This window comes from Pocillopora verrucosa, chromosome 13 (assembly GCF_036669915.1).
Source record: "Pocillopora verrucosa isolate sample1 chromosome 13, ASM3666991v2, whole genome shotgun sequence".
In the NCBI taxonomy this organism is placed as follows: Eukaryota; Metazoa; Cnidaria; class Anthozoa; order Scleractinia; family Pocilloporidae; genus Pocillopora; species Pocillopora verrucosa.
The window spans coordinates 4,016,072-4,038,853 of record NC_089324.1 but is presented as its reverse complement, the minus strand read 5'-3'; the positions used below and the strand labels follow the sequence as shown (position 1 = coordinate 4,038,853).

Genomic DNA, 22,782 nt, shown 5'->3' with positions numbered 1-22,782 from the left:
CAGCCCCCACCCAACTTCAATGGAGGATGGAAGACCTAATCGACCCTGATCTGGGAAAACAGCAGAGCACGAGCAGAAGTTGAATGAGTGTACATGTGAAGTATTAAGTAACGCAGATTACGAGGGTTTGAAAGGAAATTTTATAAGACATAGATGATCCACACCATTTAACTTGGCTGAAATCGCGCTATCAGGACTAAACGCTAAGATTAAACACAATGCAAATGCCGTATCTAATGCTGTCTTCCACTAACAAGGGTTGTGACTGCTAGATTTCTTATTCAAACCTTCATAATTATGATGATCTGAAAAAACTAAAACACATCGCCACCAACTCTCCTTTTCCGGCTTTTTTCAGTTCTTTGTATTTAGAGTTCTGATTTACTTCTTTAGTTATTTTCCTTTTATTGGCTTTTTTGAATGCTTTGTTAGGGATCCTCGACCGAATCAATCGACCAGCGCTCTATTTCATGATCCTTAAGGTCTGCCTTTTCAACTGAAATCTTGGAAAACGTTTATAGATGCTCTTTAATCCTATGACTCCTAAGAGTGACTAACATCTAATTTTTCCTTACAAATCACCCTCTAATCACACATAACGTACACACATGACGTACAAAGTCCAATCAGAACATATCCAATTATTGCACTACATGAACATTAGCCAATTTTTCACTTGCTTGAATCGTATTCCACCAATCAAATTCCATTTCGACACATTGGACTTCGCTCTATCACGTGTCATTTTCTTGTAAACAACCTGCATTTTATCACGCATTCTAACTGTGTTGTCCAACCCACTGAAAAAATTCACATGGAACTAAATGCTACTGATATTGAGTTTTCCACGCAATTCTCCCGCGTTTGACTTTTTCTACGAATTGAAGTCGCTCTAAGCTACCTTCGACTTAACCCAATTGCGTGTTAATTCCATGTAAAACAACCTGCATTTTATCATGTAGATCACACACAGAGGGCAAAGTCCAGATAGGCAACAATCAATTAAGGAGCCCTCTTTGAAATATTATCCTTTCATCTTCTTCAATGTATCTTTACTTATTCGAGATCGCAATATATCTTTGGTTAGGGTCTATTAGAGGTACAACAGAGTTTCAGTTTGCTTTTCGTAGTAAAATTACGCGGAATTATATCTTTGAGGTGAGTCACTGTAGACGAATAATTTTGATTTCTCTCTGTTGGAGGAAGCGGCAGTAAGCGTAGTCTCTTTCGCAAACGTTATTTGGTCTCGTCACACAACGCCCTCTATTTCCAGTTTCAAAGAGAGGGCGTTGCGTGACGAGGCCAAACAACGCCTGCGAAGGAGACAACAGTAAGGGCGGCATGATGCATTTCATTTTTAGTCAGAATCATTTAGACGATAGAGACAGTACATCACATAACGTCTCTGTGAGGTCAGATAAATTTGGTTCTTTTCTGTCTTTCTGCGATATTTTCGGTTTTTGAAAGTTAAGCTCCTTTCAGTGACAAAAATAAAAACATTAATTACACAAAAAAACCTGTCCTTTCCTAACCCACCCAGCCAAAAAAATGACTCTTGCATACTACGCATGCCTACGTTTAACCTAAGTCACCGTGAATGAATCTACTTCTCACGCTTAATTAAACTTACACTTAACGTAAAACGTAGCACCTTTAATTTAACATTTTACGACAATTTGTGTTAGGGAGGTCCACCCAACCTTGTTTGCGAGAATTGGCTGTGAGGGACTGGATCGGCTTGTTGCTTTAAAGTGCTAATTATTTTTTCGAATTTAAGTCTTTGCAGTACATAATGGCTGAATTGGAAGCATTAGTTCGTGTGTTATTCCATGGTTTTCCAGTTTATAGACGTTACGTAGAATCTGCTAGGAAGAACTTTGAATTAAATCATAAGTATCACTCGACCGATGAACTCCGCTTCGTCTTCACTGGAAGCTTCCGAGAAGGGTATCCGGATACTTTGTTCAGTGATACCGACGCCATGGTAATTTTGAACCCTTCCACAGAGATCTGGTCCTTGGAGACTCAAATTAAAGTTATTCAGCCTGTTAGTGAAGCGCCAGCCCACGTCAAGCTAATCATTCCTCCAGGGTACAATGAGTGCTTCGAAGAGAAAAACCCTACAATTTCAACCTTCCTTGGTCTTGTAAAAGTTGAACAAGATTGTTGCTTCGTGTCAGCTGAGATTGCGAGAAAACTTAACGAGCGAGACTTTCTTCACGAGTTTATGGCTGGCCAAAAGCCAAGTGCTAATTGGACCGCTCCATTAGCAGGCGCTGAGGGCAAAATTTCGGTTTCTTACACCTTTCGTTCGCCGTCGAAGGTTAATGTGAAAGCGACGAGCCATCATGGATTTGTGGAGTCCGATCGTGTACCAGCAATCGAGTGCACTGGATGGCCGACAAATGCTTACGAATGGAAAATTAGACAGCCAAGAAACTGGCCCAGTGCTGATGTGGTGGAAAATATTACCTCCAGTGGCTTTATGATTGTACCAAAGCCTTCCGACCTTTCAGGAGACATCAGGAAAGAATGGCGACTTTCGTTCTCGAACCCGGAAGCGGAACTTTTCAAGTGGTTAACAGAAGAGCAATGCAAAGTTTACTACTTACTACGTTCGTTGTATGCGAGGCACTTCAAAGAAAAACTAGGAGGACTATTAACTTCCTATCACTTTAAAACAGTGATGTTTTGGACACTCGAAGAAGAAGATCCCAGCCTTTGGTCTAAGGAAAGTACCTTGAATCTATTGCTGCGGGTTCTTAAGAAGCTCTTACGATTTATTCAAGACGGGTTTTGTCCTCATTTCTTCATCCGCAATCACAATTTGTGTTACAAAACATCGAAGGTTGCGCTTGAAGATGCTGTGACAGAAATTGCTCTCTTTTTTCAGGATCCTTTGGTTGCGTTTGGAAAGGTTGTAAATGAGGAGTTTCTGGGGTTGATACCTCGCCTTGGCCTTTTAACAGTGGAAGTTAGAGGAAAATTTGAAAATAAAACTACAGGCCATGCCTCCTTCATGAATTTAGAAGGGCATAGAGATGTAGAGCTAGAGTGTTTGTGGGAGACCTTGGAAGATACTGCCATCTCTATCAAAGCATTTCCAGATGGAGTTGCCCTACTCGAGGTGTACGTTGACGCTCTTGCACAGGGTCACCAATTTGCTTTTATCATGGGGAAAACTGAGAGCGAACTTTCCAAGATCAAGGTTACTTCAGTGCAAGAAGATTTCTTTGAGATGGATGTAGCACATATGAATCAGTCTTTGTTGTTATGGCTTGAGCTGGGTAAGATTGCTGTTGACCTTACTTCCAAAGGAACAAATGACAAACTGTTTTCTTTCCTTTGCAAGGTCAATACATTTTTGAGAGAACAGAATGGCCCCCTTGATGAGGAAGGAAAGGAAACCATGGATCTTATCCAAGGTGTTTGTTGCACCACAGGGGCATTCTTAGCTACGGTCAATTTTGATGCAAAGAACATTTCATATCAACAGCTACATGAACTGGTTTGCGACTTCCTTCCAATCAATGGGAATAGTGCCCAGTCTCCTTGTAACATTATTCTTGCTCTCTTTGTACTTAGTGGTGCAACCTGTAAGATGGCAAAAAAATTTCTAGATTAGAAAGCTCATTACTGCTATTACTAGTTGGGTGCTGTATGGTAAAAATTTGGTGATGGAGTTTTGAACCTAAAATTATGATATTGTTACAAGAAATATTCCTCATTTGAAGCAGTAAACAAATCTGAAGAGCTATGAGTTGCCAACTGTTAAAAGTAAAAACCTGTTTAAAGAGGTTAAACAAGATGTTGCCATGGGAAACAGAGCTAATTTCCCTTGACAACAACACCATTTTAATGTCCAAATGTGGTTGCCATACCCTACTGCACCTCGCTCAACTTAAAATTGTTATATTATTAGGATGTAGCCAGAAAATTCCAAAAGAGGGGATGAAAGGAATTGGAGCAACAGAGCAAGCCTCCCCCCTCACTCACCAGTAGAACAGCAAGGACCATTAAGGGAAAATAATTCCTTTTTTTCTTTATTTAAACATATTTTTCATTGTTTTCCTCAAAAGCACCCAGGCTTAACAAGGGGCATTATTTGTCATATTTTTGTCATTTCCAATGGAAGGAAATGCCAGTTACATTAGCTGTTTAATCAGGATTTTCATGCAACCTCTTTTGTGAGTAGCAATGAGTTTTCTATTATAGATATTCATTTGTAATGAACAAAGCATATTTGAAAGAAGAAAGCTCCAAAAACTAAACAAGAGACTGATGGTGCCAATGTCTCCTAAAGACATATCATGTAAATATCCCAACTTTCTTCCTTCCATGATCATAAACAGAAAGAAACTCTGTACCATATCATTTAACCCTTTAACTCCCAGAAGTGATTAACATGGATCTTCTCCCTATAATATCCATACATTATCCTGCAAACAAGTAATGAGAATACTCAGACTTATCAGGTAGAAGTTGTTAGCTTGATATAACACCAAATTCTCATACCTTATTTACAAAGACATGTGTAGCAGCTAGAGAGGAGAATTAACTGTTGGATTTTGGGAGTTGAAGAGTTAATCTAAGGGCTTGTGACTGAGATTTTACTGTGTTGTCAAGTACAGGCATTTTGAATTTTCTGCATTCCAAGGGTTAATGATTAGAAAGATTGAGTCTTGAAATATTTCCACACCTTACTGTCCAACTGCAGAATTCATAAGACTGACATTTGCTTCACTAAAGCAACAACTGATTAACATCACATACAATGATGTCCGTGCATGACAACGTCAATCATCATCAAGATAGCACGCGTGATCAGCATGTGAACACCTCATTGGATCACAGTTAGTTGTCATGGTGTTGAGGGCCCAATGACCTCTGGGTACTATTGCACAATTTTTCCATTTTGTGGCGGAGGGGAAAAAAAAAAAAAAAGAAAAAAGACTACAAAAAAACAAAGGCATTTTATGACTGGGCTACCACAGGTATCCCAGTAAAAATAAAAACATCACATAAATTTCGGTTTCTTACACTTTTTCGTTCGCTTACACTTACATATGACGTAAAACGTACCACCTTTAATTTAACATTTTACGTCAATTTGTGTAAAAGGAAGTCCACCCAACCTTGTTTGCGAGAATCGGCTGTGAGCGACTCGATCGGCTTGTTACTTAAAGAGCTAATTTGTTTTTTCGAGTTTAAGTCTCTGCATTACATAATGGCTGATTTGGAAGCACTAGTTCGTGTGTTATTCCATGGCTTTCCAGTCTATAAACGTTACGTAGAATCTATAAGGCAGAAGTATGAATTGAGACATAAGTATTACTCGACTGATGAACTCCGCTATGTCCTCACAGGAAGCTTCCGAGAAGGGTATCCGGATATTGTTTTCAGTGATGGCGACGTCATGGTGATGTTGAACCCTTCTACAGAGATCTGGTCCTTGGAGACTCAAATTAGAGTTATGCAGCCTGTTAGTGAAGCGCCAGCCCACGTCAAGCTAATCATTCCTCCAGGTTATAGGAAGCGCTTCGAAGAGAAATACCCTACAATTTCAACCTTCCTTGGTCTTGTGGAAGCCGAACAAGATTGTTGCTTTGTGTCAGCTGAGACTGCGAGAAAACTTAACGAGCGAGACTTTCTTCCTGAGTTTATGGCTGACCAAAAGCCAAGTGCTAAGTGGACTGTTCCATTAGCGGGCGCTGAGAACAAAATTTCGGTTTCTTACACCTTTCGTTCGCCAGCGAAGGATATTGTGGAAGGATCTGCGGAGTCCGACCGTGTACCAGCGATCGAGTGCACTGGATGGCCGACAAATGCTGACGAATGGAAAATTAGACAGCCAAGAAACTGGCCCAGTGCTGATGTGGTGGAAAATATCACCTCCAGTGGCTTTATGATTGTACCAAAGCCTTCCGACCTTTCAGGAGACATCAGGAAGGAATGGCGACTTTCGTTCTCGAACCCGGAAGCGGAACTTTTCAAGTGGTTTACAGAAGAGCAATCCAAAGTTTACTACTTACTACGTTCGTTGTTTGCGAGGCACTTCAAAGAAAAACTAGGAGGACTATTAACTTCCTATCACTTTAAAACAGTGATGTTTTGGACACTCGAGGAAGAAGATCCCGGCCTTTGGTCTGAGGAAAGTACCTTGAATCTATTGCTGCGAGTTCTTAAGAAGCTCTTACGATTTATTCAAGACGGGTTTTGTCCTCATTTCTTCATCCGCAATCACAATTTGTGTTACAAAACATCGAAGGTTGCGCTTGAAGAAGCTGCGACTGAAATTGCTCTCTTTTTTCAGGATCCTTTGGTTGCGTTTAGAAAGATTGTAAACAAGACGTTTCTGGGGTTGATACCTCGTCTTGAGTTTTTAACAGTGGAGGTTAAAGGAAGATTAGAAAGGGAAATTATAGGCCTCCCCTCCTTCATGAATTTAGGAGGGCATGGAGATGTACAGCTAAAGTGTTTGTGGGAGACCTTGGAAGATACTACCATCTCTATCAAAGTATCTCCAGATGGAGGTGCCCTACTCGAAGTGTACGTTGGTGCTCTTGCACAGGGTCACCAATTTGCTTTGCCGGGGATAACTGAGAGCGAACTTTCCAAGATCAACGTTACTTTAGTGCAAGAAGATTTCATTGAGATGGACATAGCACAAATGAATCAGTCTTTGTTGTTGTGGCTTGAGCTGGGTAAGATTTCTGTTGACCTCACTTCCAAAGGAACAAATGACAAACTGTTTTCTTTCTTTTGCAAGGTCCATACATTTTTGAAAGAGCAGAATGGCCCTTTTGATGAGGAAGGAAAGGAAACTATGGATCTTATCCAAGGTGTTTGCTGCATTACGGGGACATTCTTAGCTACGGTCAATTTTGATGCAAAGAACATTTCATATCAACAGCTGCATGAACTGGTTTGTGACTCACTTCCAATCAATGGGAATAGTGCCCAGTCTCCTTGTAAAATGATTCTTGCTCTCTTTGTACTTAGTGGTGCAACCTGTAAGATGGCAAAACATTTTCTAGATTAGAAGGCTCATTACTGCTATTATAAGTTGGGTGCTGTGTGGTAAAAATTTGGTGATGGAGTTTTGAACCTAAAATTATGAGGTTGTTACAAGAAATATTCCTCATTTGTAGCAGTAAACGAATCTCAAGAGCTGTGAGTTGCCAACTGTTAAAAGTAAAAACCTGTTTAAAGAGGTTAAACAAGATGTCAATTTCCCCTGACAACAACACCCTTTTAATGTCCAAACATGGTTGCCATACCCTATTGCACCTCACTCAACTAAAAATTGTTTTATTATTAGGATGAAACCAGAAAATTCCAAAAGAGGGGGTGAAAGGAATTTGAACAACAGAGCAAGCCTCCCCCCTCACTCACCAGTAGGACAGCAGGCATATCAAGGGATAATAATTCTTTTTTTCTTTATCTAAACATATTTTTCATTGTTTTCCCCAAAAGCACCCAGGCTTAATGAGGGGAATTGTTCATGTCTTACATTTGTCATTTCTAACAACAAGAAATGCCTGTTACATTAGCTGTTTAATCAGGATTTTTATGCAACTTCTTTCGCGAGTAGCAATGAGCTTTCTATTATAAATTTTCATTTATAATGAAAAAACATATTTGAGATAAGAAATCTCTAGAAACTAAAAAAGGGAGATGGTGCCAATGTCTCCTAAAGACATATCATGTAAATATCCCAACTCTCTTCCTTCCATGATCATAAACAGAAAGAAACTCTGTACCATATCATTTAACTCTTTAACTCCCAGAAGTGATTAACATGGATCTTCTCCCTATAATATCCATACATTATCGTGCAAACAGGTCATGAGAATACTCAGACTTACCATGTAGAAGTAATTAGCTTGATCTAACTCTAAATTCTCATAACTGATTGAGAGGAAAATGTGTAGCAGCTAGAGGGGAGAATTAACAATCAGATTTTGTTTCAGATTTTTTTGGGAGTTGAAGGGTTAAGCTAAGGGCTTGTGACTGAGATTTTACTGTATTGTCAAGTATGGACATTTTGAATTTTTTGCATTCTGCTAAGGGTTAATGATGAGAAAGACTAAGTCTTGAAATATTTCAAGGCCTTACTGTCTGACTGTAGAATTTCATAAGAATGAAATTTGCTTCACCAAGGCAACAACTGATTAACATCACATGCACTTTTGTTCAATGGTTTAATTTTTACTAAATTAGGGACACTAGTCACCAAAAACTTTACTTTAAAAAAATTCTCATCAGAGCCTGAGGTAGTATTAGCTATCAACTGTAATTAACATTTAATCCCCAAAAGTAACTAGCGTCTAATTTTTCATTTGAGTACCGCCTTTGGATTTTGAGAGTAAAGGAAATTATCTATAGCTAAATAAGCCCTTGATTGTTAAACAAATTCTCCTTGTCAGTATCAAAGGAAATGTATAGAGAACAGTTTGGAGATTGGAGAATATGCATACTAATGTTAGGAATGTGAAGGATTTACACCAAACACATATTACTCAATTTAACAATGTCTTCCTTTGCTATTTTGATTAAGATACAACAGGTTAACTCTGGAGTCAAACTATTACAATAACTTTAGCCATTTTCATTAAATGATCAAATAGGCTGTTTAGTACCATGAAATAATCTCTGTGGGAACAACAAACATCAAGGCGATCAAATTATATTCATGTTGAGAGCGACACGGAGGAAAAACTGTGTCACGTCAATTTTCGTTGAGAGCAGTTAATCTCATCGCAAATCTGTTCCTCTGATGACGTCATGGTTATCGCTCGTCCCAGTTTCTGTGGACGCTGGGTATTAGGGTTGATGGGGATTGTTAAAAATGTAGAAACGCGAGGGTTTTTAGCAACCATCGCCAATTTTTTAACGCAGTTTATTAGAATAATCACAATATCTAATATACTGAGGTGAAGTTGAGGTCAGTGGCCCATTGAAAATATACGCCGATCACTCATTCATATTTTTATGCGAGACAAGCTTGGTGTAGTGCTGGCTTTTTCCTTCACCAAAAACACAACTCCGCCTAAAATAGGCTCCTAGCTCCGCCCAATCCAAGTTGGGCTGACTTACCGTTGTCTCAAAATTTTACCGCAAAAATTCACAGACTAGAAAAGAAAAACTACCCAAGTTCCTTGATGTGACCACTGCTTCTTTGGTCTAAGCGGCTCTATATGTCCAGACGAGAAGCGGAGAATTGGGCACGGTGGTTGCAGGTACACTTATTCGTATTTTCTAAACGACAAACTCTTTTTTTTTAGGCAAAACGAAACAGAACAAGAAATACCATTAAATTTTTTTGCTATTTTTCATTCATTTTTATCATTCGAGGTTTATCCTCCTGTTTTTAGTCGCCAGTGAGCCTCTATCTTTTGTGCATTACCCAGTCTCTCTTAGATTAACTGGCGGCCATTAAAAGTATATGCATTTTCCTTTCTCTTTTCAAGAAGCCCACGTGACACCCATCGGATGGAACTCTTTGCAGTACTGTTGTAGTTCAATCAAAGCGCCGATGAAACTGTGGGCCCATTCAGTGTGCAATGGATTTCTGTAAACAAAAACGATCACTTAATTTTGGAGTCTATCTTCAATTTGTCCTCTAAATTACTTCCTGACTAATTTCAATTTTTATGATACATACTGTTTGAAGTCCTTCAAAACTCGGTTTGTGTAGAAAACTGCTCCATCTTTTCTGTCCCTCACAAAAATATCTGGCTTTCCGGGCTTTGAGAGTAAAAAAAATAGATTTGTATCAAAAGGCGCACTGTCTCTCATATTCTTTCAGTTCCCTTTCTGGGCAACATCTTGACGGCTCTTTATTTGCATCCTCCACGCAGTAACTGTTCAACAAAAAGCGCTACATCAAAACGCTGTAGACATACGTAAACATAGTCTTACCGCTCCAACCCATAACAGTGCATCCATTCCCTCACTGACCGCTGACAGATGATTGAACTGCTTGCTGGAGCGGTTACGGTCACGGAAAGCCTGGAAGAAATAAAGCCTATCAGTTGAATATCTAGAGCGCTTTTCGATCGAGTGCCGTAAATAAAGCCTATCAGTTGAGCATCTAGAGCGCTTTTCGATCGAGTGTCGTAAAACCAAAACCAAGGTTTTCACAACAACAAATCAGAAAAAAGGAAGATATCCTTAAATGACAATGAGTACTCAATGTAAAACAACCACACTACCAAAGCGCGGGAAAACGCGGGCGACCAAGTCGTGATTGGTTTAGGTTTGCATCTGATTGGTTGAGAGAGTGGCACGACCAATCACAAGCGAAGTGAAGCAAAACCAATACAATCGGATTATTTTGCTCCATGAGGTTTGATCCTGGCTGGACTCGTAGACCTTTGCATGAGAGACTTCTCCTGTGCTGGTCTTGTACTCCTATGACCAACTTTTTAAACTAGCCTGGGTTCACTTTTTTAAAACTTGAAACGTTCTCTTTAAAAGACATACTCCTGTTTCGAATACGGAAGTAGTTGAATTTTTGTTAGATCGTCTGTGCGATAAGAAAAAGGCAAGACAAAGAGGTCAGCCGGGCTCTGGGAACGAACGGAGGTTTATTTTCAGGGACTTTCGAACGAAATTGCGTGGGGGAGGGGGGGGGGGAGGGGAGGTAAGACGGACATATCTCAGCCGACACCCTGATTCAGAAATGAACCAGGGAAATTGCAAGCAACGTCCAGGGAAATAAAACAGGAAAATGAACGCGTAAATGATTAAAAAAATACCTCCACTTCCTCTCTACACTGAGCAATGGGTTTAACCATGGAGGCAAGTTCATTCTGAAATAAAAATAAGCAAACTATTCAAGATACTTATTCACGTGTCATTAAAGGAAAATTAATAATATTCTAAGAAAAATATTAGCAAATACATTTGCAAAGTAAAATATACAAATATATGTGTAAAATTCTTTTACTGCCAAGATCGAACGATCAATTCTTAGCACTGTCTGTCATACATCTTTTATAATTCTGACTCTGAGAATTAAATTGTTTTAACATTTTTAGTTGAAATTCCTTTTTGGTCCAATCTGAGGCTGAATTAATTTTTAATACTAGTGTTTCTTTACCCTCCAATCGTCTACTACCCGTTTTAGATCGTACGCTGCCTTCTTCATCGCTCTACACCTGACAGAGAAGGGGAGGACAACAAAGTCACCGGGCGAGAGGTCGATACAGAATCAAATCGATGTCTGTCATTTGAGGTAATATTGACTTTCTACGTTACAGCTTGAAAAAACTCTTAAAAATTTTGTCGTTGCCCTTCTCATGTATTTTGCGTGACCGCAAGAAGCACTGGCCATTCTCAAAGCTGAAATGCAAATTATCATATCACCGATCCATGCCACGCAAATCTGTGCGCTGTTTTTCTTTTCAAGTTCGCTTAAATGTTTAAATTTCAATGAATTTTAAAAGGATTCCCTTACTCTAGAAGGTATTTTTGTTTGAGAAGCTTTCATCAGAAAATCCCTCAGTGCTTGAAAAGTGTTTTTGGCTAGATCCACCTGAAAATGAAATCGACACGAGTTTAGTACGTATCTTAGTCACGCAACCATGTTCTGAAAAATTAAATATCCACTCTTACCTGTGCCTGCAAATCGCCTCCTATTTCATTTGATAATTTGAAAAAGACCTGTATCTTCCCCTTGAGAAACTACACGAGAGGTAGTAATAAAATTAAATAAACATCGTTGCGTGAGAAAATTAATCATAGAAGCCTGTAAACAGACGATGAAAGAAAATAACATCTATATTCGCTTTACCTCATCGTAGAACTCAACAATCTTTCCAGATCCTGCCGAACGGAGGAATAAGTTCAGTACAAACTCGGTTGTTTTATTTTTCTTTTAAGAAAATAAATGAAAGCTCTTTCCCCTTAGTCACCTTCGCCGCTCGCTCCAGATTTTAGCTGTTCGAGTTTTCCTGCCACGTTTTCGAGACGCTCCACTAAAGCCTGTATGTCCGCTTCAGTTCCTCCTTTTTTAATTGAACACTCAGCTAGGCCAAGTTTATCAGCCACTAATTCCAGTCGGGCTAAGACGGCTTCTAGCTTGCTAAGAGTCGCTTGATTTGCTGGCATTTTGAGCTGAAGTGAGAAACAGATGTAAATTGAAACAGATGTAAAATGAAAGAGTCACGGTGCATCAATTTCTTTGGCTGATCTCGGGCCAATAGGCGCGGTCGAAGCCCGCGGTAAGACTCCTTTTAACTTTGCCAAAATAACTTACTTGGATTTCACATTTAGACCGAAACACCCGTCTTATTTCGCCTGCGCGGACCGCTTCCATAATCTTACGGTCAACACCAACGTTGATGAATAATTTAGGTTTTTTTTTTTCGTGAAACCAGCTGCCCAGTTTTGAAGACAACAAAAGGCGCTGGAGATTAAATTCATAAGCCGTCTTCTTTTTGTCTCTAAACAGCAATTCTCTGCATAAACACAGCATGCATTGCAGCACTGGCTTCGTCAAACTTCACAGAACAAACAGAGGTTTGGCGTTTTAAAAGGTTCTAAACGTAAACAGTATAGGGAACAAAAAAACTTTACTCCATTCAGTAAACAAAATGGACTTACTAAAATCAATTTCAACATTTTTTTGTTTTCTGCTCTCGAAACATTTTTAATTCCATTCTTTTCTTTCATTTGCTTACATTTATTTAAATTAAATCAAGCTTAAAAACACCGGAACAGCATCCATAAATCTTTATGGGACTGGGTCAGAGGAACCGTCATCCCATTGAGGGCTTGGTACCAATACCAGCTTTGTCTCAGTGCAATGGCTTATGGGAAAATCGTGACGTTAATCATCTGCTTCCTCTTTGTCTTAAAAGACGAGTCATCAACATGGTGAGAGAGATGTAGAATTTCAATCGAGAAAAATTCTGGAGTTATGGAAGTTACATCCATGACATAAAGACTTCATCTGAATAATTTTCTCCTATTTACCAACAGGTTCAATCAGCTTCTTCTACGACAGTCGGATCGGGCAGATCCGGCTCAAAATCGGTTACCCCTCGTTCGTCTGGCGGAACACAAGTAAAACAAAGGTGACAAGACTGCTTTCTTCTTTAAAAACCACGTATTTAAGTATTATTTAGCTTCTCTTGGAAGCCTAACCCTAAGCAATTTGATCCACATTTGTTGCTTTTGCTGGCTTATTTTGTCGTTTCTTAATATTTCGTGTTATGTTTTTTGCGTGAGTTTACAATGAGTTCTTGTTGGGATTTGTATCGGTACAAACCGTTGAGTTGTTTCGGTAGGATGTGAACTTTTACATGGTCTTTAATCCTTAGACGATAATGTTTTGTGCTTTGCTCTACACTTGAAAGTAACGGAATTGTAGTCCCCGATACAAATTTATAGGATATGTAATTTGTGTTTTAAGCTGTTCTAGTTGTTACACGTACGCGTAAGCTTAGAACGCATAGATATACAATACCAGACAATACTGGGTGAAGAACGTACTCCTAAAGGGGAATTACTCTCGGATCCAGGTGAAAAAATGTTAAACAGATGTTGCTACCAAAAAAATGTATTTCGTCTATCAAAAAATGACCCTTTTGAGAATATAATGACATTATACCTTAGCATGATTGTGTATTTCTCCTCACCATCCTCTTTGCATTTACTAAGGTTCTCACTAGGAGACTGTGCTTAATAATCAAGAGCTTGAACTTTCAATCATTTCTTTCATTCTTTTGAACATAATCTTTGATTTGAGTATGGTACTGTTGGGAAAATTATATGCTTATTGCTCTTAGCAGCTAAAGGCACTGTAAGAAAGATTTCACCTTCATTGCAAAATTTTCTGAAAAAGAGACCAGGGAATAAAAAAGAATCACCATTGATCTACAATTACTTACTCTCAACAAAACTGGATATATTTTCAAGTTGATGTATTGTCTAGGGACTATTTAATTTCTCCCAAATCAGAATTCCTTCAAAGAGAGATGAAAAAATGGTATTGCTGTTGCTAAAGAGAATGTCTTATTTCATCACAGGAAAGGTGGAAGTGCTGCCCCTGCAGCAAGAACTCGATCAGCAGCCAGTAGTAGTGGAATGTGGAGATTTTACACTGAAGATTCCCCAGGACTTAAAGTGTAAGTAGCCTTTGGTTACAGTTACATTTTACATGAAATGAGAAAAAACTTTCAATCTCATTGCCTAATAAAGATTAGCAGTTGAAACCACATTATTTAACACAACTGATTAGCCTGACTCTCACATCTTGAGACAGATGATTTAACACTCATTTATCTTTAAAACCATGATGAACAACAACATTTTTTATAACAAGAAACACAAAGGGCACATTTTTTCCTTCTAGCATTCCCGACCCTTTCTTTAATTTATCCAAAGTGGGCAATATTAATTACTTGAAGAGAACTTTTTGCTGGAGTTTTGTTAACCCTTAACTCCCACAAGTGACCAAGACAGAATTTCTCCTTACAATATCAATACAAAATCAAACAGACAAGTGATGAGAAAAAAGAAAAATATCAATAAGGGGATTATAAGTAGATCCAATACCAAATTCTCAAAACCAACATCATAAGAACTGTATGGGCAAGAATTACTAATGAGATCTTGGGAGTTAAAGCCATGGGTGAACAGCAATGTGTGATGATCTCAAGGATAGCACAATGTATTGTGTTTTCTGACATGTCTGCTTGATGACTTACCTTGAAAAAAATCTTCAAGGCAATGTAATGGTGAACAGCTTGCAGAACAGTTTAGTCATTGAGAGCAACTTTAATGAAGGAAATTGAAATTCTCTCGGTTTTTCAGTGTATTTCTTATGTAACAGTTTTGTTGTATTTTGGGGATGGACCAAGGTTTTAAAGTTGCTCTTCTTAAATATTTATTACTTTTTAACTTGGGTTTTCTCTCTTCCCAACAGTGGCCCTGTTCCTGTGTTGGTCATGAGTTTATTGTTCATTGCTTCAGTCTTCATGCTTCACATCTGGGGGAAATATACACGAGGATAACTGATGATCACAAATGCAATCTACCTTTCAAATTTCAGTTAGACGTCACAAGATCTTAATGTCCAATTGATACTGTCTTGCAGTAATGTGAATGTAACTTGTTTTCTTTTACATATTTTATTGTAAATCAAGTACTTATAGGAACCTCAATAAAGAATAAAACTCTTTCAGTTTCTTTCCTCGTATTCTATTAAACCTTTTCACCCTAACATCAGCATGGATATTCTCTATACTTTACATTTCCTTAGGTGCTGACAAGGAGAATTTGTGTAATGATGAAGAGCTTCTTGAGTTGATGATCATGCCCTTTATTCCCATGACCTAACTGCTTGATTCAGAGGAGATAATGTAAGGAGAAATAGGATTCTAGTCACTTTTAGGGGTTAAAGGGTTAATTATTTTACAGGATCTGTCTGAAAACCCAAGGTGATCAATTGAGGTTAGATCCTCGCAGTCCAGTACTCATGAAGCAATCTGAGAAGATTGTATTACAAAGACTTTTAGAACCTTTGTAACTACATAGATTAGACAAACCATTGTAGTCGTGGCTGGTAGACTTAGCTGACCTCACAACGGAAACCATAAACTTGTCCAGCCTTGGCCGGTTACCCCATAACATCTGTATGCATATTCTCTGCACAACTCCCTAGACATTTCCTTGGGTTCTGACAAGGAGGATTTGTTCAACAATAAAGAGCTTCTTTAGCTGGTGATCATTTCCTTTATTCTCATAACCTTATTGTTTGATTAAGGGGTGGTGTTGTAAGGAAAAATAAGATGTTAGTTGCTCTTAGCGCTCAAAGGATTACGACAAACTTTACGACCATGCTAAGCACAACATCCTGGTCACGTAACCAAAATGGCACAAACTTAACTGCATGAAGACTGGGCTGACTTCAGTCAACATTTTAGTGGTCTCAGCCATCTGTTCTACCATTTGCAGCCACTTTTAACCCTTTATCTCCCATGAGTGATCAAGACAGAATTACTCCCTACAATATTAATACAATATCAACCAGATAAGTGCTGAGAATAAAGAGAAATATCAATTTGGGGATAATAAGTTGATCCAATACTAAATTCTCTGAACTTACATTATATAAATTACATGGTTGATTGCAAGGAGAATTACAAATTTGATCTGGGAGTTGAAGGGTTAAAATTATTAGCAAGAAAAGTGTGGAAACCAATCTTAAACATTTTTCCTTCACTCATTTCACCCCTTTCTTAATCCTTTAACTCCCAAGATCTCATTAGTAATTCTCCTTTCTGTCTGTCATACAGTTCTTGTGATGTTAGTTTGAAGAATTTGGTTTTGGATCAACTTATAATCTCCTGACTGGTATTTTCTTTATTCTCATCACTTGTCTGCTTGATATTGTACTGATATTGTAGGAAGAAATTTTGTCTTAGTCACTCATGGAACTTAAAGGTTTAATAATTAAAGACTAAATTATTTAGTCCTGGAACAAAAGAATGCTTAATACTACCCTGTATCCTTTCTGAGGACAAACACATTTATTCAACCTTGTACCCAATGTCTCTCTTCCTGATGCTGTTCAACATGAGGGGGGGGGGGGAATGGAGGGAAGGAAAAAAAGACCTCAGAACAAGGTTGAGGTTGACTTGTTGAGCTTCTTCTGTTTGGCAAGAGATGTATTGCAGCAAAATTGTGATCTGATTCAGTACTTCTGCACATAGAACCATTTTGAGGGCCACTTGATGGAATGGTTAAAAGAAAATGATTTAATGAAATTCTAGAAATACATGCTACAAAAGGCCACCAACCAAAACAAGCTACTACATTCCAAGGTATTTACCTTATTCTGAGAGAGAGAAAGAGATGAGAGATTTCTGATGGAAATAAAAAAAAACAAAGATGCTATCAAGTAGGCTGAGCAGTCAGTGGCTTTGATGCACTCAACTCTTTAACCATATTAACCCTTGAACTCCCATGAGTGACCAAAACAGAATTTCTCCTAACAGTATCAATATAATATCAAGTAGGCAAGTGTCATATTACGTCATACCACGCGCTCCCATCGGACCTGTGGGAAAAAACGTGGTATCGGACCCGCCATTTTGATTTCGCCCATGTTGTCATGTAGTAGCTGTTGCGTTATTGAATAAAGAGTTTAAATGGAAAAATTGTGACATGGATGTCGGAAGTGGGATAGATTTACACCAATAGAGGAATTCTCACCGCTAGAACAACCAAGAAAACCGGTACGTACGATTTTACAGTGTTTACTACAAAGTCCTGTCTTATCGTGCAATTTAGCCAAAAATGAGCGACTTGGTTGGGTTTGAAGTACCAAAAATGGACTGGACCCCTGGCCCAGATTTATTAACTAGATTCAAGAGATTCCGCCAAAAGTGTGAACTGCTACTTGATGGACCGTTAAAAGCTCGAGACGGCACTCAAAAATGCAAATATGTGCTACTATGGTCAGGCGATTACGGAATAGACTTATTTAACACTTGGTCGCTAACCGAAGACCAACAAAAAGACCTGAAAGACTACTGGAAAAGATTCGAAGACCATGTTAAACCACAAGCAAACCATATCTTGAACAGATATTATCTACGAGGTCTGAAACAGAATAATCGTCCCCTAGCCACCTTCCTGACTGAAGCAAGGCTACTCATACAGAGCTCAGGTTACCCACCTGACTTACATGACGAACTCATGCGTGACACATTAGTTTTCGGCACCGATTCGGAAGAGGTCAGACGAAAATGCATTGCCCGCGGTAATGAATTAACCTTTGCAAGGGCAAAAGAAATTGCACGAACTGATGAGGCTACCCAGATGCAATTAAAAGCAATGAGTGACACTACAAACCCAAAGCAAGAAGAAGGGGAAGTCAATGCAATCAGCAGAGGAAACAAGCCCAGAAACCAGCCCCACCAAAGGTACACCAGTGGTAGAGGAAACAGACGACGTGACAACAACCTAAGACAGTGCTACAGATGTGGAGACACACCACACACCAAAGACCAGCAGTGCCCAGCCACTGGAGTAGAATGCTTCAACTGCAACAAACGCGGTCATTTTAGCAAAGTTTGCAAGTCTAAAACAAGGTCAGATGTGATGACCCTACAAAAAGAACAACCTGATGGTGTAACAAGTGAATGCACAAGCTACGACAAAGTCTTCCTGGGAACACTAGAAGCCCGAGACAGCCCCAGTACCTCAATGATCGCAAGCATTGAACAAAAAGAAAAACAACGCACCAAAGTCATGACTGAAATACAAGTCACGGTAGACCCCCATGATACACACCTGATACCTATTATCTGCAAGGTCGACACTGGTGCAGAAGTTAATGTCATCTCCAAAGACGACTATGACAGACTCAACCGCAGTTCCCAGCAGATACCCCTTGGCCCAACACACCACAGGATTACTGCGTATGGAGGCCACGCCATCAAGACCCTTGGAACCTGTCCACTATACGTCCATCAAAATGGCAGCATTAAAGAAGTCGTTTTCAATGTTACTGACGTACCAGGACCTACAATGCTTGGCTGTAAAACCTGCGAGGAACTTGAGCTGGTAAAATTTAATTGCAGCCTAGAAACCTCCAAAGAAGACAAAGAGACCCGCCTTAAAGAACACAGACCATGCAAACCGCACCAAAGGACCAGCAGATACCCTAGCCGTCTAGACACTGAAACATACCCCCCACTGGACAGGATAACCTTCTTCAACAACTTCGGAGACTGCTTTGAAGGCCTGGGAACCTTCAATATGAAACCTTATCACATCACCCTAGACTCCAATGCTGAACCTGTCATCCACGCACCACGTACCGTACCAGTACACCTTCGAGACATGTTTAGAAAGGAAATCAACACCATGGTAGAACTTGGAGTGCTCATACCCGTAAGCGAACCCACAGACTGGGTTAATAGCATCGTCCTCTCTGAAACAACCAACGGCAAAGGAGAAGTCACCAAAATCAGAGTCTGCCTCGATCCACGTGACCTAAATAAGGCAATAAAACGCGAACACTACTACACCAAAACAATTGATGAGGTAGTCACACAGCTTAGTGGTGCCAAATTCTTTAGTGTAGTTGATGCCAAAAAGGGCTACTGGCATGTACCATTAGACGAAGCCAGCTCCTACCTGACTACTTTCAACACCCCGTTCGGGAGATACCGTTTCACCCGGCTCCCCTTTGGCCTTATTGTATCACAAGATGTGTTCCAGAAACACTTAGATTCAGCACTGGAGGGCCTGAAAGGAGTCACCGGCATTGCAGACGATACATTCATATACGGAGCTACAGAGGAAGAGCACGATGCGAACATGGTAAACCTCATGATCAGATCCAGGGAAAGGGGAATCAAATTCAACAAAGACAAAGTACAGCTCAAATGTCAGGAAGTCAGCTTTTTCGGCCACAAATGGACCCAGGATGGAATCAAACCAGATGACAGTAAGATATCTGCAATCCAGAAGATGACCCCACCTGAGAACCGCAAAGACCTCCAAAGCTTCTTAGGCCTCGTAAACTACCTTACAAGATACTCAGGGCGATTGGCTAGCCTCACAGCACCACTGCGAGAACTTACCAAGAAGGACACCGCATATGTATGGGGACCTGAACACGACGACTCATTCAACCAAGTCAAACAGGAAATCACATCAATGGGAGTCCTCAGATACTTTGACCCAAACATCGAGTCTGTCATTCAAACTGACGCTTCCCAGAAGGGAGTAGGCGCCGTCCTTTTGCAGCAGGGGCAACCTGTATGCTATGCCTCCAAAGCACTTACAGACACAGAAAAAAACTACAGCAACATTGAGAGAGAAACACTTGGTGTAGTATGGGGCCTAGAGAGATTTAACTACTACATTTTTGGGAAGCACTGTACAGTAAACACTGACCATAAACCTCTTGAGGCGTTTTTCAAGAAGCGACTGTCCAGTTGCCCACCTAGATTACAGAGGTTCTTGATGAGAGCCCTGAAATACGACGTTACGGTCAACTACGTAAAAGGTCCTGATGTACCAATAGCCGACGCTCTCTCAAGAGTCAGCCCCCAGCCTACCCCTAGCAGCAGTCAACTTTCAGAGATATATGTCCACCACGTCACACAACATCTCCCTGCAACTCCAACAAAGCTACAACAGATCCGTGACGAAACAGGGAGGGATCCTGTGTTGTCTCTGTTAAAAGAAATGGTCTTTGAAGGATGGCCACAGAAAAGAGAAGAGTGCCCCCAACTGCTACATGGCTATTGGAATTTCAGAGAAGAGCTGACCATCGAGGACGGCTTAGTACTAAAAGGAGACCGCATCGTGATACCTCCTACTCTCAGACCTGAAATCCTGAACATCATACACCAAGGCCACCTAGGGCAAGAGAAATGCCTTTTACGAGCACGTACATCCGTTTTCTGGCCTGGAATTACAAAGGAAATCATCAACCAAGTTAACCAGTGCGAACCCTGCCAGAAATACCAAAATAAAGCAAGGAAAGAGCCAATACTACAGCCAGAACCGCCACACCGACCATGGGAAAGACTCAGTTCGGACTTGTTCGAATTTAGAGGGCAGCAATACCTCCTGTTGACAGATCAATACAGCAGATTTCCTGTCATCAGGAGACTAACAAGCACCACGTCATCTACAGTTATCAACCATCTGAAGAGCATCTTTGCAGAACACGGCATCCCTACGCAGTTGACGACCGACAACGGACCGCAGTACAGTTCGGCAGAATTCAAGCATTTTATGAACGTCTACGGGGTAGAACACATTACTAGCTCCCCCCTATACCCCCAATCCAACGGGTTTGCTGAGCGAATGGTCCAGACCGTGGAAAACATTCTCCAAAAGTGCGATGAAAATAAAGAGGACCCGTACCTTGCTCTCCTATCATACCGGGCCACTCCCTTGGATCACCAGCTGAAATCCCCAGCAGAACTGCTCACCAACAGAAAATTTAAAACTAGATTACCAGCATGCCATAGAGTCCTCCTCAACCACTCTCACCATGAGGTCATGAAAAGTAAGCTCATAGCCCGTCAGGAGAAACAAGCCCACTATTACAACCAGCATTCAGGACCACCCAAAAAGCCATTCGAAGCTGACCAACCCATCCGCACGTACAACCACCACTCACAAACCTGGGAACCTGGCATTATTGTAAAACCCGCCAAACAGCCAAGATCTTACATCATCAGATCCAGCAGTACAGGTACCACCTATCGAAGAACACGGGCCCAACTGAAACCAGACACAACTGCAGTGAGGGGAACACAATGCCAGCGGGTGGAAACCCCAGTATACCAAGGTTCTGAGATACCTCAGCAGACAACTAGTCTTGCCCCAGTCAGTCACACACAGACATCGCACAAAAACGGTGCAGCCCCCAGACCAGGATCTGGCGAAACAGTGCCACTGAACAACATCCCCCAGGGACCCTCAGACATAGCTGGAGGATATGTGACCAGATCTGGGAGGACTGTGACACCTGCACAAAGGCTGGATCTATAACAGTAGAGACACTAAAGAATAGACTTATAAGTATAAGCACAGGAGGGATATCCTTTCAACCAGTATTGTAATGTTCTGGAGATATGATAAGTTCCATTTTTTTTTTGTCGTTATTATTATTATTACATCGGTAGAAAGGGGGATGTCATATTACGTCATACCACGCGCTCCCATCGGACCTGTGGGAAAAAACGTGGTATCGGACCCGCCATTTTGATTTCGCCCATGTTGTCATGTAGTAGCTGTTGCGTTATTGAATAAAGAGTTTAAATGGAAAAATTGTGACAGCAAGTGGTGAGAATAAAGAAATATATCAATTTGGGGATAATTAGTCGATCCAATACTAATTTCTCTGAACTAACATTATAAGAACTGTATAGTTAATAGTAATGAGAATTACAAATTTGATCTGGGTGTTAAAGGGTTAAGGTCATGAGAATAAAGGAAATAACCTCCAATTCCAGAAGCTACTGATAGTCAATCAAATTCTCTTTACCAGTGCCATAAGAGATGTAAAGTAAACAGTGAGGAGAGTATAAATACAAAGGGTCAACTCCCAGTTGCGATTGGCATGAACATCCCTATAATATCTCTACATTATTCAGCAAACAGGTAATGAGAATACTCAAACTTAGGTAATTGTGAAGAAGAGCTCCCCAAAAAACGTCGGTCGACTGTCGGCCAACAGTCGGCCGACAGACGGCTGACAGGTTTTGCCTGAAATATAGGCTACCTGTCGGTGATCCTATACGCATCTGATAACATTTTGGAAGAAACGTTTCTTTACATACTACCAACTTTGCCGTCGATCGGTAAGTAGGTGAAGTCTGTCGAGTCATACATCACCATTACGGATTGTTATGTCAGGTTAACTGTTCGTTTTTAACACAATTTTTCTTTTCTCTTAACCTGTCGGTAGACTGTCGGCCGACAGGTTTTTTGGGGGCTCTTCTTCACAATTACCCAAACTTATCAGGTAGAGGCTGCTATCCAAGTTCTCATAAGTAATTTGCAAGGAAATGTGTAGCAGCTAGTAGGAAGAATTAACACGATCAGATCTTGGGAGTTAAAGGGTTAAGCAGATGTGCCATTAAAACCAGAGGCAGTCCTGCAAGAGGTTCATAACCCACCTTAATACATTTTCTTTCCTAGTTCTTTATCTTATCCACAGCCATTCTTTGGGATGTCACACAACATATACCAAAAAAGTTTGGGGTTACACTGTGTGGATAAACAAAATCA

General features: G+C 40.2%; 4 protein-coding genes across 5 annotated transcripts; 3 read left to right on the top strand and 1 right to left on the bottom strand.

The window, feature by feature from the left end:
• The first annotated feature begins 1,766 nt into the window (after positions 1–1,766).
• Positions 1,767–4,328, top strand: LOC131776882 (uncharacterized). Its single transcript, XM_059093090.2, has one exon. It carries the CDS (start codon positions 1,793–1,795, stop codon positions 3,623–3,625), a length of 1,833 nt encoding a protein of 610 aa, XP_058949073.2. The 5' UTR covers positions 1,767–1,792; the 3' UTR covers positions 3,626–4,328.
• A 181-nt stretch (positions 4,329–4,509) lies between these two features.
• Positions 4,510–8,613, top strand: LOC131776578 (uncharacterized). 2 transcript variants are annotated; one of them, XM_059092796.2, is made up of 2 exons: positions 4,510–6,704; positions 7,322–8,613. In XM_059092796.2, the coding sequence occupies exons 1-2, from the start codon at positions 5,228–5,230 to the stop codon at positions 7,324–7,326; spliced, it is 1,482 nt and encodes a 493-aa protein (XP_058948779.2). In that variant the 5' UTR covers positions 4,510–5,227; the 3' UTR covers positions 7,327–8,613. The 2 variants fall into 2 exon arrangements, with proteins under 2 accessions (XP_058948779.2, XP_058948771.2); XM_059092788.2 differs by having other exon boundaries at positions 4,510–8,613.
• A 429-nt stretch (positions 8,614–9,042) lies between these two features.
• Positions 9,043–12,441, bottom strand: LOC131776591 (adenylyl cyclase-associated protein 2-like). The gene is made up of 9 exons (XM_059092808.2): positions 12,266–12,441; positions 11,922–12,123; positions 11,801–11,832; positions 11,623–11,691; positions 11,465–11,542; positions 10,764–10,817; positions 9,925–10,014; positions 9,668–9,750; positions 9,043–9,574 (listed from the first exon to the last, which is right to left on the bottom strand). The coding sequence occupies exons 1-9, from the start codon at positions 12,323–12,325 to the stop codon at positions 9,469–9,471; spliced, it is 774 nt and encodes a 257-aa protein (XP_058948791.2). The 5' UTR covers positions 12,326–12,441; the 3' UTR covers positions 9,043–9,468.
• Positions 12,442–12,729: 288 nt separating this feature from the next.
• Positions 12,730–15,196, top strand: LOC131776567 (protein transport protein Sec61 subunit beta). The gene is made up of 4 exons (XM_059092776.2): positions 12,730–12,885; positions 12,991–13,085; positions 14,040–14,138; positions 14,939–15,196. The coding sequence occupies exons 1-4, from the start codon at positions 12,745–12,747 to the stop codon at positions 15,024–15,026; spliced, it is 423 nt and encodes a 140-aa protein (XP_058948759.2). The 5' UTR covers positions 12,730–12,744; the 3' UTR covers positions 15,027–15,196.
• The last annotated feature ends 7,586 nt before the right edge of the window (positions 15,197–22,782 follow it).